The sequence below is a fragment of the Crocodylus siamensis genome, chromosome 2 (assembly GCF_052110815.1).
Source record: "Crocodylus siamensis isolate JL-2025a chromosome 2, ASM5211081v1, whole genome shotgun sequence".
NCBI classification, from domain to species: Eukaryota; Metazoa; Chordata; order Crocodylia; family Crocodylidae; genus Crocodylus; species Crocodylus siamensis.
The window spans coordinates 175,871,910-175,888,602 of NC_143396.1; the positions used below are offsets into that span (position 1 = coordinate 175,871,910).

At 45.5% G+C, this 16,693-nt stretch overlaps 1 protein-coding gene across 2 annotated transcripts in view; it reads left to right on the forward strand.

Annotated features, from left to right (window-relative positions):
* Positions 1-491: 491 nt before the first annotated feature.
* Positions 492-16,693, forward strand: part of PHRF1 (PHD and ring finger domains 1) — a 46,506-nt gene continuing 30,304 nt past the window's right edge. Inside the window, exons 1-4 of one of the 2 annotated variants that reach the window (XM_090032386.1) lie at positions 492-634; positions 4,234-4,399; positions 15,033-15,147; positions 15,472-15,588. In XM_090032386.1, coding sequence (XP_089888512.1) covers positions 15,057-15,147; positions 15,472-15,588 — 208 coding nt within the window. In that variant the 5' untranslated portion in view covers positions 492-634; positions 4,234-4,399; positions 15,033-15,056. The remainder of the gene's footprint in view (positions 635-4,233; positions 4,400-15,032; positions 15,148-15,471; positions 15,589-16,693) is intronic. The other variant, XM_090032387.1, reaches the window with a different exon arrangement.

Sequence of the window (16,693 nt, forward strand, 5' to 3'; positions counted from 1 at the left end):
TGACCAAAGGTCCAGAGCCCTGAATTCAGCGGCACCTGCAGAGCCAGGGAAAGGCTTAACCCCATTTTTGGTGGCAACAGCACCTGACATCTCCTTTCCCAGCATCAGCAGCCTGCTCCTGCTCCTGGCTGGCCTAAATGTATTGCATGGCTCACCCCTTCATTGTGCAATAGCTACTTAGCAGTAGCACGCATGGCCTGTCTCAATTAATTGTGTGATATAGGTAACTTCTACATGTCCACCACCCCTAGTCAGGAGCCCAAGGTGGTGCAATCACAATCACGCCCCCCTTAAAGCCACCAATGGTTCAGCACACTGGCCCTTCTCTCCCAATCGTTCAGTCCCCATTAGCTTGCCTTCCTCCCCCCTACTAGCAACGAATGGTGCAGCCCAAATTCTGGTGCCCCCCGCATTCCTAGACTGAATGGTTCCAGCCCGGCTCTCGCGGCCCGTCCCGCGCGGGGAGGGGAAAGAGCCACGTGACCCGGAAGTTCTGTGCGTCCACTTCCGGGTGAGGATCCCAGCGGTGTCCGGTTCCCCCCCGGCGGTGTCCCGGTCTAGGCCCTGTCTCCCCTCCACTCCTCACGGCTCCGCGGTATGTGAGCGGCGGCGGCCGGGCCTGTCTCCCACTGAGGTGAGTCGCCAGCGTTCCTTATTACCCCGAGGCCTTGCGTGGGGGTCTCTCCCCCCCGGAGCCCGGCTGCCGCCGCCGCCGGCCTTCCTGACGTCACTCGCCGGGGGGGGCGCATTCGGAGCGACCCCGGCTCCCGCCCGCCACAGCGCTTGGGCCGCGTCGGTTGACATGGCAACCAACCGCCTATTATGGGCTAGCGAAGCGCCTGGCGGGGGGGCGGGTGGGACCAGGGAGCTCCACTCGCCCCGGCTCCGAGCCACGTCCCGGCTGTCTTTTTTTCATTATTATTATTTTAATGTTTCTATTTGATTTTTATCTTTTATTTTTTATTTTATTTTTGTTTTTTTAAACTTTTTATTTTTTCTCTCTCGGATGCTAGTTTTCTGCCTTCCTTTCATGTGTACTCTTTACCTCTTGCGTGGAGAGGGAGAAGCAGACCTAGAACGGCTGTCTCTCCCTCCTGTAGCTGGCTGGTGTCGTTCCCCCCCCCTCCCCTGCCCCGTTTTCAAGCCCCAGGTAGACAAAGCCCAGTTTTGCCAAGTCTTCAATATGAAATAATTGTATTGGGAGCTGAAAATTATTGTGTTTTCTGAAAAACTCTCTTACAGTGAAAAAAAAAGTGTGCAAATAAGTCATCTCCATCTTAAGTAACTCCTCAAGCTGTGGGAAAGCAGCTGTGGTGACTGGGGACAGAGGAAGAAGGGATCGGGCCCAAGTGTGATGGATCCCTGGCGGGTTTTCAAGGAGGGGAAACAAAGATCTAGTAGATCTGACAGGGAGCCTGGCAAGGGCTAGACCCTGTGTGCTGGACAGGCAGTGGAAACAACCCACCAGCACAATGCTGTTTCCCCTGCTGCTTTGGGAGAATACATAGATGCACATGTACATATATAAACACACATGCACATTTATTTTCTCATAACAAGCCTGGCTCACGCCCACACTGCCTGGCACCTCCAAGATGGGCTGAGGTGCAAAGCTGTGAAGGCTCAGCATAACCTGCACAGAAAAACAGAAGGGGTCAAAGGAGCCCAGCACATTTTTCCGAAATTTAATGACACAAAAAAAAATCGTACATTTTGAACGCTTTTAGTATTATCTATTCTACATCATACAAGAGTTGAAATGATTGTACAGATGCGATAATTATTGTGTACCTGGCAGTACTGACAAAGCCTTGGCTGAGAAGATATAGTTGGGGACAGTCCTGCTGTGAACAGGGGGCTGGCCTTGGTGCCTTCCTGAGGTCCCCTCATTGTTTGCAATGATCTGTCCAGCCCAGGCAAGGTGGCAGGGGCCCAAGGGAAAAGTCGCCAAGCAGCTGGCTTAAAAGAAACCAAGCAAGGTCCTTCTTTTTTTGTTTTTAAGGCGAGGTGTAAAAGGCGCTGCCATGCAGAGGCTAGCAGTATCACCCAGAGCAAAGGTTTAGTTCCCTGATGAGGGGCCAGGTGTTTGGAGGCTGGGTCTGTGGTGGGGTTATGGAACTTCACAGCCAAGGTCATGGCCTCAGGCTCCAGGCATCCTCAGGCTTGCAACAGGCGTGACTGTAATAGGGCATGTGCTGCTCTTTGTTCCTGCTGTGCTGCCTCTGAAACGGCTGCTGTTTGTTGCTGTTAGAGATGGGCCTGTTTTATGTGCCAGTGGGGGATGCTGGGTCAAAGCCAACTAACAAAACTATAGAATCATAGAAAACTGGGGTTGGAAGGGACCTCAGGAAGTCATCTTTTCCAACTACCTGCTCCGAGCAGGACCGTCCCCAACAAGACCATGCTAGCCAAGGCTTTGTCTACCTGGGTCTTAAGACCCTCCAACGATGTAAAGTTTACAGTCTCTCTGGGTAACCTGTTTTAGTCCTTTACTATCCTCCTCCTGAGAGAGTTTTTCCTTATATCCAATGTAAGCCTCTCTTGCTACAACGTGAGACCGTTGCTTCTTGTTCTGTCATCTGCCACCACTGAGAACAGTCTATCTCCATCCTCTTTGGAACCACCCTTCAGGTAGTTGGTGGCTGCTATTAAATCCCCCCTCCGTCTTCTCTTCTGTAGATTAAATCAGACCAGTTCCCTCAGCTGCTCCTCAGCAGTTATGTGCCTGTCCCTTAACCATTTTTGCTGCCCTCTGCTGGACTCTTTCCAGTCTGTGCACATCCTTTCTGTAGCTGGGGGAGCAGGAGGGGAAAATAAACCTCTGCACCTTCCTTAGTTAGGGGCGGAAGTGAGTGCATAATAACAGTACTGGGGATGGCTAATGAGAAAACAGGGATGGGCATTGACTTCATAGGTTCATAACAAGTGGTCTGAAGGGGGAGGGCATGCAGCAAAGCACACAAGGCAGGCCTGTTTTTTATGCAGTGAGGTAACAGTGGCCCTATGCTCACTAAAATAGCTACGAGCTTCCCTTGCTTAGGGAGGCAACTGATGCATAACAATTAATTCCTTGGAAAGAAATAACTGGGGAAAGAAGTGTGGGGGAGGGGGTCAGAGGTTCATAACTAGTGCTCTAAGAGGAGGACTGTGATCAGAGCACACCAGCCATTGTTGGACATGGGCTACAGGGCTAGATGGACACTTGGGTGACCCAATAGTGCTTTCAGAATTTTATTTTAATGTGGTGTGGCTAAACACCAAAGAGAAAGTATTGATGTCCTAGTGACTTAAGATGACACATTTAAAACTTCAGTTGCTAAATATTATCCATGGACTCTTGTGTGAAGTGTGGGAGATTTGTTTATTATATGTATCTTCATCTATTGACTATTTTGAAGTCTGCTACACTGGTGCTAAGAGCTAACCCAGGTTTCAGCTACACTACAGAGTTATTCAAGCATAGGTATGTCCCTAGAGGTGTGAAAAGACTGCACTGCCTAGCTGATATAGCAGTACTGGCAAAACTTCTGGTATGGATACAGCTATGCTGGCAAAAGAGGCATTTGCTGACTTAGCATCTATTGTTCTGGAAGGTAGTGTAGCTGTGCTGGAAGAATAACTCTTCTGGCCAGGGTACACCTACATTTATGTGCATCTGCTGCTAGAACTTCTAACAGCAGGGTGCAGTCACTGTTGCTATGCTGCCAGAGTCTGCGCACACCCATGTGCTGTTGATAGCTCAGCACCTCTTCCCCCCTGCAGCTGTGCTGGTGAAGCATGAAATTCTCTGGGGAGGCTCCAGCTGGCTGCCACTCTGTTCAGCAGCAGTGTGTGTGAGAGTGTCTATGTACACCTGTTGGCTGCAGGATGGAGTAGCAGCCTTGCTCCATTTGGCAGCGATAGTGTAACTTGCCTGGCAGATAGACAGGTTCTGCTACCACAGGAGCTATCATTGTGGTTGTGTTTTAAGCTGCACTGGAAAAACTTTGTTGGGTAAGACAAGTCTCTGCTTAGGTAGGGAGCTTTGCTGGCAGCACTATAGTAGGGACTCTGATGCAGAAAAATGGTTAGTTTTGCATGGTTTTACATACTTGCAGGCAGTAGTCAGCCTAACACTGACAAACTTGACAGGTCTTGATGTCAAAACTGTTTTGCTGTTGTATATGTGTGTGTGTATTTTATTTGTCCAGTGGTTGGCACAACTGACTCATTGTTTGTTGTCCCTGTGTATAGAGTAATAGGAAGGATGGGAAGCGTGCAGATGTGAAAAAGCCTGCTCTTAAAAGGAGAATATCTGTAGCAAGTGGAGATTGAAAGTAAAAAAGAACGCTAAGCAGAAAGAGGAGGGGTGCTGGAAGAATCCTGAACTCTTGAGAGGACCCAAAAGATTCTGAGGACGGTGAGGAAGCAAAAGAGTCTTGTGCACTGGTGTTTGTTTTTCCATAGAGCCGTATATCTCTTGCACCTTCTCCCTGAGGAACGCGTGCAGGATTTAAAAGTACCTTTGTGAATTCTCTGTTCAATCCTCTGTGGCCTTTCTGACAGTTAAACAAAAAGCTCAGTTAGCTACAAAGGTGGAATGCTGGTGTGCATGTGTAAGCTATGGGGAGTCTGTGGGGATGCGCACTGCTTTTCAGGACTAGGGCACTTGGACTGTAAGATCCAACATCCTGGAAAACATGCCAGACTTGGAACCTTCATTCTGAGAGTGTGTCTGTCTGGCAAGGTTACCATATTTCCAGGCCCCAAAAAATGGGCATCTGTCTGGGGAAGGGAGGGGTAGGGGGAATATGATTGGGGGCGGGGGGCAGCAGTGACATGCCGATGCCCTGCCCTGCCTAGTCTGTTGCCCTTCATTGACAAACCATACCCCCAAGCCCTGCCAATACCTCTCGCTCCCAAACAGCAGTAACCTGTCCCTCACCCCTTGCTGGTGCCCCTCACTCCCTACCCACAGCCCTCTCATGCTGCCAGTGCCCTGCACACCCAACCCACAGTCACCTGTCCCATCCCCTGTGCCCCTCACTCCTGATCTATATCATCCGCCCCCCCCGCCAGCCTTGGTGGTGCCCCTCACTCCTGACCCACAGACCCCTGCCCCCTAGCTTTGCTGCCCAAGCAGCTCCCACATTTTGCTCCTGCTCTCTCCTTGCTATCTTGCCAGAGCCTATGTGGGGAGCACATGACCCCCAACAGCCAATCCCCAAGCAGCCTGCCCGGGAGAGAAGAGGAGCAGCAAAAAAACGGACATTTGGCTCTTACTTTAAAAACCTTCCTGGACACAGCACGGGGGGAGAGGGGGGCTAAAAAAGAAGACATGTCTGGGAAAACCTGGACGTATAGTACCCGTACTGTCTGGGCTAGTGTCTGGATACTGGTTGAACCGTGCAGGCATGAAAGAAGAATCCTAGTATTGGTTCCAATATACTAACTTGCTAATGCTCCACAACAGGGAGCTCTGGATTTTAATTTTTTTTTGCTCTTTCACATGAGAACAGTCAGTGGGTTGCTAGTGAAAAGTAGGTCAGAAACTCACCTAGTTAGGAAACTATATATCTCCACTTTGCCACACTCTGACCCTGTCTGAGTTAAAGCCTTCTTTGCAGCTTTCTGATTTTCTTTAGCTTTCTTTATCCCTTTGAGCTTTGAGTGTTTGGTTGGTTCATCCAGTTTATTAGAGCATCTAATATGTGGTAGAATAGTGGGAGTTACTGGGCTGTATTAACAGAAACATCATCTGCAAGTCGAGGGCAGTGATTTTTCCACTCTGTTCAGCACTGGTGAAACTCCTTTTGAAGTGCTGTGCTCAAAACCAGATGCAGTAGTACTCCAGGAAACATGTGGTCAAATTGGAATGAGTCCAACAGAAATTATTAAAGGTCTGGAAGAGTTAGAAGAACTGGGATTATTTAGTCTGGATAAGAGAAGACTGAGAGGGGATTGGTAAATTTCATATACTGAAAGGGTTGTTGGAAAGAGGATGGTGGTGGACTGATCTCTCGGGGGTTTTTGCTACTTAAATTATTTTCATAGATTCATAGCCATTAGGGACTGGAAGAGATCTCGCAAAACCGAGTCCAGCCCCCCATAGGCAGGAAGTCTGCTGGGGTCAAATGACCCCTGCAAGATAGGCATCCAAATGCTATTTGAATGAGTAGGTGCTTGCACCACCTCTGAGGGGAGTCTGGTCCAGACCCTGGACACTCGGACCATAAAGAAGTGTTTCCTTATGTCTGATCTAAATCAGCCTTCCAGAAGTTTGTAGCCGTTAGACCTTGTTATTCCTTGGGGAGCCCTGGTGAACAACTGTTCTGCAGGTGAAGAACAACTGTACTTTAATACTCTTTTGGCTTTTATAAGCTGTGTTGATCTGGCTTTGTGCTCTTGCTCATTTGTTTTGTAAGCTTTTTTGCTTTGATGTGCTGAGCCTTTGTTGAGAAGGGTAGCATATATATATCTAATGAATAAATTGCAGCAAAGGAGACTTAATTGGATACTAATGCTGGCTGTCTGGATGATAGAAAAGCCTGTTGGGAATGACTGCCAGTTTGGGTGTGGTTAATTGTTGGAACAGATTATTTAGAGAGTTAGTGGAATCCCTTTCCTTGGACATTTTTAAAATGCAGGTCAGGGAAAAGCACTCATCTAAGATGGAATCATCCCTGTCTGAACTGCCTTTAGTAAGGTGTTAGCTATGTTCATGTTTCTCAACCTCTTTTGTACCAGGAACCATTTGTAAACCTTGATGGCCAGTCCTGACCCAGTAAATAGTTTAAGTAGAAAACAGCCCCTGGGCCCTGTTGGTGCTCCTTACTCCCTACCCACAGCCTCCCATACCCCTAGTCCTGCTGGTACCCCTCACTCCCAACCTGGGAACCGGGGGTGGAGGACAGCAGCTCTACCCTGCCACCATGGCCCAGCTGTCACCACTTCCCTCAGGCCGCCTGTGCTGCCCACCATCCTACCTCCCTTCTGAGGTAGAGCCGCAGCCTGAGGGGAGCGGGGGGTGGGGTGGATGCTGCCACCAGGCCATGGCATAAGGTAGAGCCGTAGCCTGGTGCAAAAGTGGGTTGTGATGGGAAGATGTGAGGGCAATGTGAACACCCCCCCCCCCCCCCGGTTCATTACTCCTCATGCTGCTGGCACCATGGCTGGTGCAGGGCCCATGGCGGTGACAACGGCAGCAACATGTCTTGCTGCTCCACTCTGCGTTCTGACTCTGGGACCTATCTCCTGGGCCACAGAGGCAGCTCCTGCCCATGCCAGTCCAGCCAAGCTGCAGCCCCACTGTGGATGCACAAATCTGGGGGGGGGGGGGGGGGGCATATTCCCTCCCTACCCTCCAACACGTTGCCTGTGCCCTCCCCTGCCTCCCCCATGCATTGTTTATGCCCCCCGCCCCACAGACTTACTTACAGGGAACTGCTCCCTACCCTGCCTGACTGCCATATGTATGTGTGCGTGCATAGATGCACATGGTGCCCCCTGCCTGATCGCCTTCCTTTTGCATCCCCCAGCCCAAAGCAACCCTTTTGCAGGCTGGAACTCTTCTGACTTTTTCAGGTCTCTCACAGTCCTACTTTTCTATGATTTTTAGTTTAGAAATGACATCTTGGGCAATTAATTCAGGGAAAACAGTCTGGTCAACCAAGTCCCTTGGTGTCAAGTTTTGTCATGCTAAAAGCCTGCCCAGTGACTCCTGTCTTTCAAGGCCTATTTAGTCCACTATGGATTTGAAATAGTCTGCAGCTCCTGATTTTTGGACATACCTTGTGGCAGTGGATCCTGGGATTTTGAAAATGCTGATTTAGTTGTTGTTTGCCATTGGTTAGATGTTTTTTCCAATTATTGTAAAGACTCTGACCAGGCAGTCCTAGTATGAATAATGTAAAAGTTAATGTTTATAATCTGGAGAGAATAAATATTTTAAATGGGGGAAAAAATGAAAGTTAGTTTTATTGCTGTTTTTCCAAGTTACGGTGTGTGCTCTGTCAGTATATATAATACAGGCAGTACATACAACAAACTGAAGAATAGGTATCACTTATCTTGCTAACCCAAATTGGTGCATTTCTGAGTTTATGGTCTTTTTAAGGCTATTTACGACTTTTTTTCAGTTTACGTTCAGAATATCTTGGTAGTTGTCATTTGCTAAATTCCGTGTCTCCAGACTTTGTCTTAAGGTTGTACAGTTTCATGGGCAACTGGTGCTGCCTTAGTCAGGGAGGGAATGTGCCCCACCCCCCTGCAATTAGTCCCACTGACTGTGGGGGGGTACCCCGCAGGTGATCCTCCCGGAAGCAGCTGCAGCAATCAGCCAGTGATTGCAGGGAGGGCACCTGCATTCCTGCCTGCCCGCCCCCCTCTGCCCATTGCCTAAGTGGCAAACACAGCCAGTGAGAGGGTGCACCAGCACTCTGAGGGTGCACATGTACCCCCTACACATTGCCACTGTACAGTTTCTATCTTGGCACCTTTTATGTATATTTATTTGTTGCGGCATCTGAAACTTCAATCTTATTCACTCATTTGCTGATGTTTGACATAGTTTCTTGAGTGGGCAGAGCAGAGCTTCAGTGGCATAAAACTCAAATAAAAATAGATGCTTTCTGGTCAGTGAGGCATGGAAATTAACTTGTTGAATCTTCAGTGATTTTTAGTTTAGTTCTAGATGTTCTTTGGCATGCAATCTGCCCAACAAAACGAAGCTAGTGTTCAGAACTGATCGGGAGAAATTCCTGCTCCTGTTCTCTTGGTTTGCAAGTTTATATGAACTTTAGTATTAATAGATTAAAATAAATGCCTTGCACCTTTCAATAAAAAAAGGAAACAACTAAAATCTGCACATTTTTCAACAGTAAGTCAATGACAGCACAGTAGGCTGAGTGTTAGAACATGAGATCTCGAGGGAGCTCCTGCATTAATGAGTTCAGTTTAGTTTCCTGCTATCATGGATAACTACTTCATACCCCTTTGATAGAGTGATCAAGCATTGTCTTAAATCAGAGTAGGGTTTTGGCTCCCCATACTCTTGTGTTCCAGGAAGTTGTTCCAGAGACTCACTTCTCAGCTGGTTAGAAACTTTCTAATTCCTTATTCCTGGTGGCTTCAAATATACAATTATAATAGCCGAGTATCAAAATATAAGCTATTTTTAAAGACCTACTTATGTTATAGTATTCCAGTAAACAAAAGCTTATTAAACATTTCATTTTTTTTGCTTTAAAAATATCTTTTGCAAGCAGAATTAGTCAAAAAAGCAGTTAAAAGCTTTGTTTCAGTTTGGCTAAAATTAGGGGTGCACCGATAGAGATTTTGGTGACTGATACCGATAGCTGGTATTTAAGGAGGCATATCAGTTGATGTGATCTGATTTCCAATACAGCTGCCTCCAGCTGATAAGTCCATTGTGGTGGAAGGGGAGTGGGGAGCAGATCAATGCGCCCCGCAGTGAGGGAGGGGGCAGGTGCTGCATAGCTGAGGCAGGGCAGGCATGGGACAAAGATGGCCATGTTTGGGGGGGGGGGGGTGAGCTGGAGCTGGGCTGTACAGGGCTCTTCTTGGCAGGTGCTGGGCTCAGAGTGGGCACCGGCGACAGTGGGAGGGGCTGTAGATGCCCCAAATTTCGTCTAGCTGAGCTCCGAGCACTGGGCAGGTATGTGGCAGCAGTGCTGAAAGCAGGACAACAACAAAATTTGGGGTGGCTGCACCCCCCTCCCAGGACTGCTGGTGCTCCCTCTGAGCCCAGCCCCTGTCAAGAAGACCACTGCTCAGCCTGTGGCTGCAGCTCGCCCTGCCCTGCCCTTTGCAGATCTGGGGGCACCCCCCCGCCATCCTGGGGTATGTACAGCAGTGGGAGCTGGCCCCCCTTCCCCCCCATAAGCTGTGGCTTTGTCCAGCACCTGCTCCTGCCCCTTTCCTCACCAGAGAGGGGGCGACGGGTGGCGTTGATTTGCCCCCCCACACCGCTTCTCTCCCCGCTCCCCTTCTGCCACAATGGACTTACCAGCTGGAAGCAGCTCCCCATGTTGCCTGGCTGTGTTCCTCGCTGCCTGCGTGCTGTGCTGTGGCTATGCATGCGTTTATCAGCCCCATTCGCGCGCATAAGCATTTATCGGCCCCATTGGGCTGATTTCCAATACAGCAAATTTTCTTTGTATTGATACCAGTCTGCCATCGGGCCAATGTATCTGTGCACCTCTAACTAAAATAGTTTAAAACTTCATCAGTTTTTACATTATTGGTATAAAAAAAATAAGGTTAAAGACTTGGGGCTGTTTATTTTACAGTAGAGCCTGACCTTTGTTGTATGTATTGCACACCTTTAAAAAACAGGTCCTGCCCTGAGGAATTTGAAGGTTTGTAGAGGTCAAAAGAAGGGTTATGTAAAGGTATTGATGTATTAGCAGATTGAGCACATGCCAACTGCCACATCACTTTTGAAGGAGTTTGTTTGTTTTTTTGTGACCTGTTAGTTCTGCTCTGTTAAAAACTCAAAAATGGTTTAGCTTCAGCTCATCTTGTTCTGTTTCTAAATGCTAGATACCCTTCTGGATCAAAATTCTATACGGCGTTACCTTTGTAGTTTTGGCAGCTTGATTTTTGTATTTCTTATGAACTCAAACTAATCTTTAACTTAACTGAGAGTTCTGACTATCCTGCACATGCAGGATTTGCTCTTGGTTGTGATCATGTCATCAGTTATATTGGCTTGGACTTTGGAGTAGCTGTTGCAATTTGTGCTGTTTTATGCTGTATATATGCTTTTCACAGGAGCACCAAATAAAAATATTATCAGGAGTAGGCATTACTGTTGCTCATTTTGTTCTAGACGAGAAAAATAAATAAATAGTTCTACAACTGGAATCATAAAGATTGCTATTTGACTGTCTGAGAAAATTCATCAGCTACTATTTGACTCTTATTCCAATTTGCTCCTTTTCTGATTATTACTAATAATCTTCATTTGTTAGCTTCTCCCTCTGTTCTTCCTCTGTCATGTTGTAAGGCGGGGGGGGAGGAGAAGGTGAAGTTAACCTTGTGATTAAAACTTCATTTTAACCATCATTTATTTACTTTAATCTCTGTGACCATCTAGGAATTATGCAACAGAGAGAGTGTGGATGGTAGCTCTCTGCACACAAACTATGTTAATGCAGTATTAAGACAAGGTATTCAAATAGATTAAAAAGTACAGACACTGAGGTTCAGACAATATTCTGCACTTGGCCACATTGCTCACCTTGCCTATCTTGTGGTTTGTGTAAATGGCAGTACTTTAAACATGAAGTGGTACTATAAATAATTGAGGAGGATTTATTGGAAATTTAACCTCTGCCAACATAACCTAACTAACATTGCTGCAGGACTCTTAGACCTGACATTTCCTGACTTGCTTTACAACTGTGAAGTTGTGCTCATATAAAATTTGTGTAGTATTTAATTTATATTTCATGTATCTGTGTCTTATTTGGAATTATTGATTTGTATGTACTGCTGAAACTGCAAAAACTAATAATGGAAACCATATAAAAATAAGGGCTGCTTACAGACATTAAAAAAAAAAAAAGCGCCCAGCGCTTTACTTTGAACTCGGGGTGTTGCATGTGCGCACCCCCCCCCATTAATGATTCATTTCTTATTTCAAATTAGATTGATACTCAATGAAGAGAAGGCTTTGCTTTAATTTACTGTGACTTTCATAATGCAATAACATCAGAGGAGTTTAAAGTACAGCTCTGTTAATTGAAAGTAGAGTTGTAGGGGTTGATGGAGCTTTTTGGTTCTTTTCCTCATTTTCTCTGTGGAGAGTGAACTTTTCATTTGATGTATTTTGGCCCCTGTAGATATGTGTAAAAACATGTTTCCCCTTCTTACTGTGACTAGTCTTTGAAACAAAAGACTGTATAGCGCCTTAATTGGACCTGGCTTGCTCAACATCTGTATAGATCAGGTGATTTAGCGAGGCATTTTTGGCACTTTTATCAAATAGCTGGTTGAATAAACTTTAGCTAAAAGCGCCAGAAAGCCTCACTAAAGAGCCCAATCTATAAAGATGTTGCAGAAATGGGTCGAAGTAGTGCACTGCTGCTTCTTGTAAAGCACAGTTGTTTTTCAGTGTCCTTTAAACACTCCTGTCAGCAGATACAGATCAACTAAATGCTTAATCCTGTATTCAGGCAAGATTCCCAGTGAAGTCAGTGGAGAACTTGACTATCAACAGGCTCACAGTTGAGGGTTTTTTGGCATTTTTCATTTAACATTAATGTTGCCTGTAATCTGGTCTCTTATGGTTTAGTGAAACCTACATTTTTCAGGGCCTTAACTGCAGAGTTAGAATATACAGTTCTAAAAGGAAGCCATTAAGTGAAGATGTTTAATCTGGGACCCATTGAAAGCACTTGAATAACTAAACAGTGTTGTGAGGTTACTAAGGTTATTTAATATCTGTCGGACACTGTGTGGAGATGAGGCAGGTAACCAATCAAAATCCATATTATTGCACTGACAGAATAATTCTGGCAACCCTTTTCTGAAGATAATTTATAGGATTTGTGATACAAAAGGAATATCCTTGTACATGTAGGCTTCTATAAGGAAGGTGGGGTAAACATACTTCATTGATGGATCTCCTTGTTTTTAATTGTTTGGGTTGTATAGTAGCACATGGAGTAAAAGCAGTGGCTTGATTGTCATTAGTTATAAATTTGGATCATGGAGCATTGTCAACATTCATCAATTCACTAGAAGCCTATCATAACCCCCAGTTAATTTAGTTATGTTGATGTGCAGTATACCATTGCTCCTTTTTCTTTCTTTTTAAGACCTCATGGGATTTGAGATTGTCATCCTTTATTAGAGCTTTGTAAAGAAGAGAGATTTTTAAAAAACATTTTAAACACAGCATCCTTCTACCAGTTTCTTCTTCATTGGACAAGATACAGAGATTGTTTCAATATTGAAACTACTCCTTGCATGGAGCTCAGCTTCAGAATTGGAATTTCCATACCAATATAGCAAGATTGGGCTCTTTTCCAAGGATACAGTAAGATGTAGAGTCTGTATGTAAACTCTATACACAGTGCTTTTGGCAGTCAGAATTTTGTTTTCTATTTTGAATTTGCTTTTTAGAGCCAAGGAAACAAGCTGCCCTCTGGGGCTTGATACAGTCAAAGACACCTACTTTCTTCCTTCCACTTGCTCTTTCCATGATCACCTCTTGGCCAAACTGCCCAGTTGTGTATCCCATGATCACCTCTTGGCCAAACTGGCCAGTTGTGGCCTTGGCTCCACCACGATCCGCTGGCTGGGAAATTGGCTTCGTGGTCGGACCCAGAGGGTTGTGATTGATGGCAGTCACTCATCATGGTGCCCTGTGACCAGTGGGGTCCCTCAAGGCTCTGTCCTGGGACCCATCCTGTTCAACATCTTCATTAACGATGTGGACATTGGAGTCAGGAGTGGACTGGCCAAGTTCGCCGATGACACCAAACTTTGGGGCAAAGCATCCACGCCAGAAGATAGGCGGGTGATCCAGGCTGACCTGGACAAGCTCAGCAAATGGGCAGACGAGAACCTGATGGTGTTTAACACCGAAAAATGCAAGGTTCTCCACCTTGGGAGGAAAAACCTGCAGCACCCTTATAGGCTTGGCAGTGCTACGTTGGTTAGCACTACAGAAGAAAGAGACTTGGGGGTCATCATTGACCACAAGATGAACATGAGCCTCCAATGCGATGCTGCAGCTAGTAAAGCGACCAAAATGCTGGCGTGCATCCATAGATGCAAATCCCAGGACGTCATTCTCCCCTTGTACTCGGCCTTGGTGAGGCCGCAGCTGGAGTACTGCGTCCAGTTTTGGGCTCCACAATTCAAAAAGGATGTGGAGAAGCTTGAGAGAGTCCAGAGGAGAGCCACGCGCGTGATCAGAGGTCAGGAAAACAGATCTTTCAATGACAGGCTGAGAGCCATGGGACTCTTTAGCCTGGAAAAGCGCAGGCTCAGGGGTGATCTGATGGCCACCTATAAGTTTATCAGGGGTGACCACCAGGATCTGGGGGAACGTCTGTTCACCAGAGCGCCCCAAGGGATGACGAGGTCGAACGGTCACAAACTCCTGCAAGACCGTTTCAGGCTGGACATAAGGAAGAATTTCTTTACTGTCCGAGCTCCCAAGGTCTGGAACAGTCTGCCAGCGGAGGTGGTTCAAGCGCCTACATTGAACACCTTCAAGAGTAAATTGGATGCTTATCTTGCTGGGATCCTATGACCCCAGCTGACTTCCTGCCCTTTGGGCACGGGGCTGGACTCGATGATTTCCTGAGGTCCCTTCCAGCCCTAATGTCTATGAAATCTATGAAATCTTTGCTTATCAGTCCAAACAATGAAACTAAGTTAGTCAGAAGTGCAGTCCATGCTTCAGGAAAAAAAACAACTTTATTCCTTTAACTTTATGCATCTAGAATTTCAGTTGACAGACAGTGTTTCTTTGTGGGTCATCTATACAGTGAATTGAAAACAGAGTTTTTCATATTTTTGACTCTTCCTCATATTTGCCACTTTTTCACAAAATGCAGCTAAAGACAGTGGGCATTCTAAGATCTGTTTCCATCTTGCAGTAGTAGTAACTAAAGGGGGAAAGTAGTTTTCAAGCATAAGTTGCTAAGTAAGGTGGGCTATTAAATAATTTAAGGACTTGTGCTAGTATCCAGAACTGCTCTCATGCTTCTGTTCAGCAAGAAGACCAGCCTGTGATGGTGTCAGGGCTGAGAGTGACAACTACATGTTTGCAAATAAATGTTATCTTCTTCCGTATAATGTCTCAAAACTGAAACACATTATGCTTTTTGAGGGACTTGTATTTTATCCTCTGAGTGTAAAGTATGATATGCTGTGTTCCAAACATCCTTTGTAATGTATATGCCATACCAGATTCTTTTTTTCTTCATTGTGAGATAAGCAAAATGTTGTGCTTGTTTGTACTGTCCAACTCCTTAGTGCTTATGTTACAACTGGAATCCTGTTTCTTGCAGGGAGTTAATTCCCAATGTCCCGCAATGGATGATGACAGTCAGGATGAACTGATAAACAAGAATGCTTCGCTAGGCAAAGGCAAAAGGCCAAATCTGGTGCTCCTTAGTGAAGCAGGTAAATGAAACCTCTTTCTGCTTGCATTTTTATTAGCTAAAGAGTTGTGCTGTGGAAGGAAGCCTAGCATCTTTTCCATCTCCTAGGTTCTGCATCTTCTGTTTTTGGTTTTATTGTTACTGCTAGTCAATTAAATTGTGAGCAGCACAAGGTTGACAGCTTGATACCAAATGGTAATACAAATGCTGTGAAAAACCCAGCATTCCTTAACAGGAATTTTGACATCTGCTTGACTATTCTGCCTGCTTTTTTTGTGCAGTGTATGCCTATATTTTGTGATTGTGTATAATTAAGGTGTGTTTTCTTTTTCTTTCATTTTAAAAGAAAGCAATGATGGCAATAGTGGAGACTCGGAAGAAGACACAGGAAGTGAGGAAGATGCCACTGATGAAGATGGAGGTGAGGAGGATGAGGAAGAAGGTGAAGATGAAGATTTAGAAGGTAAATGCTAAAAATGCTTACCTCGTGTTGGCTTCAGATGTTTCTGATGGCTGGAAGAGGACAATTGAAACTGTTTTTCTTGTGAAAGAAGCAGTGAGGTGTATATTTTAAGTATTTACAGCACTTGTTGTAACTTTGTAGTGGAGGAGTACAAAAAATATGTAGCTGCTCTTGTGACTGGTTGATACTGTATTTTCTTGCATATAGCATACCCCCTTATATAATATACACCTTGTTTTTGAAGGCAGCATGAAGGAAAGCATCTGTTAGTAACTGAGCAGTAGCTAGGGAGATGAGCCTATTCCCAAGCCTGCTGCCAGCTTTGTGTTCTGGATGAGGCCTGACACTATTCACAGGGGCCGGGCTCTCAGAGCCATGGCAGTTAATGTTGCCTTGGTCCCCAACACCAAATTTCCAGATCTCTGGATACCCCCACAGGACAGATCTGGCCAGTGGGCTCTCTGAGCACCACTGGTAGAGCCTGCTGTTACCACACTTCCTTGCATATAATGCACACTCCAACTTTTACCTGTTTGTTTGGGGGGGGGGTTTAGGTTATAGGTGAGAGAGTATGGTACATTGAGAAAATAAGTTGAATTTGAAGACTACAGCTGGCATATAAGAAACATTTTGATGAGAAATAGACTTGAGCTGATTACATAAACAGATGGGCTTCTTTGACATTTTTATCATAGCATCTTGCATTTTTGTTCTTGCTGTATTCAGATATTTTGTGATGCTTGGCTGTTTTCCTCCTTTAGTTTTTAATTTTTTATCTGACATTTAGGAAGATACAATTCTCTATAAGAATATTTTCTTTTTTTCTCCCTCTCCCTGCCCTGAGTTTGGGTGCATGTATACATGTATCCAAAATTTGAGATGCTGATGTTGCAGAAGAGTGCCTGACATTGTAATTCACCAGTAGAAACTATTGGGGAACTTGAATTTCTCTTACAGGCAATGGTAAAATAAGATCTGCAGATGTTGGTATCGCATCCATTAGTGAAGTAACTCAACCAGCTGATCATATTTTTATCATTTTGGCAATAATAGTGAAATAAACAGCTGAAGCAAATCCAGGTGATGCCCTGAAAATGCCAAGTCT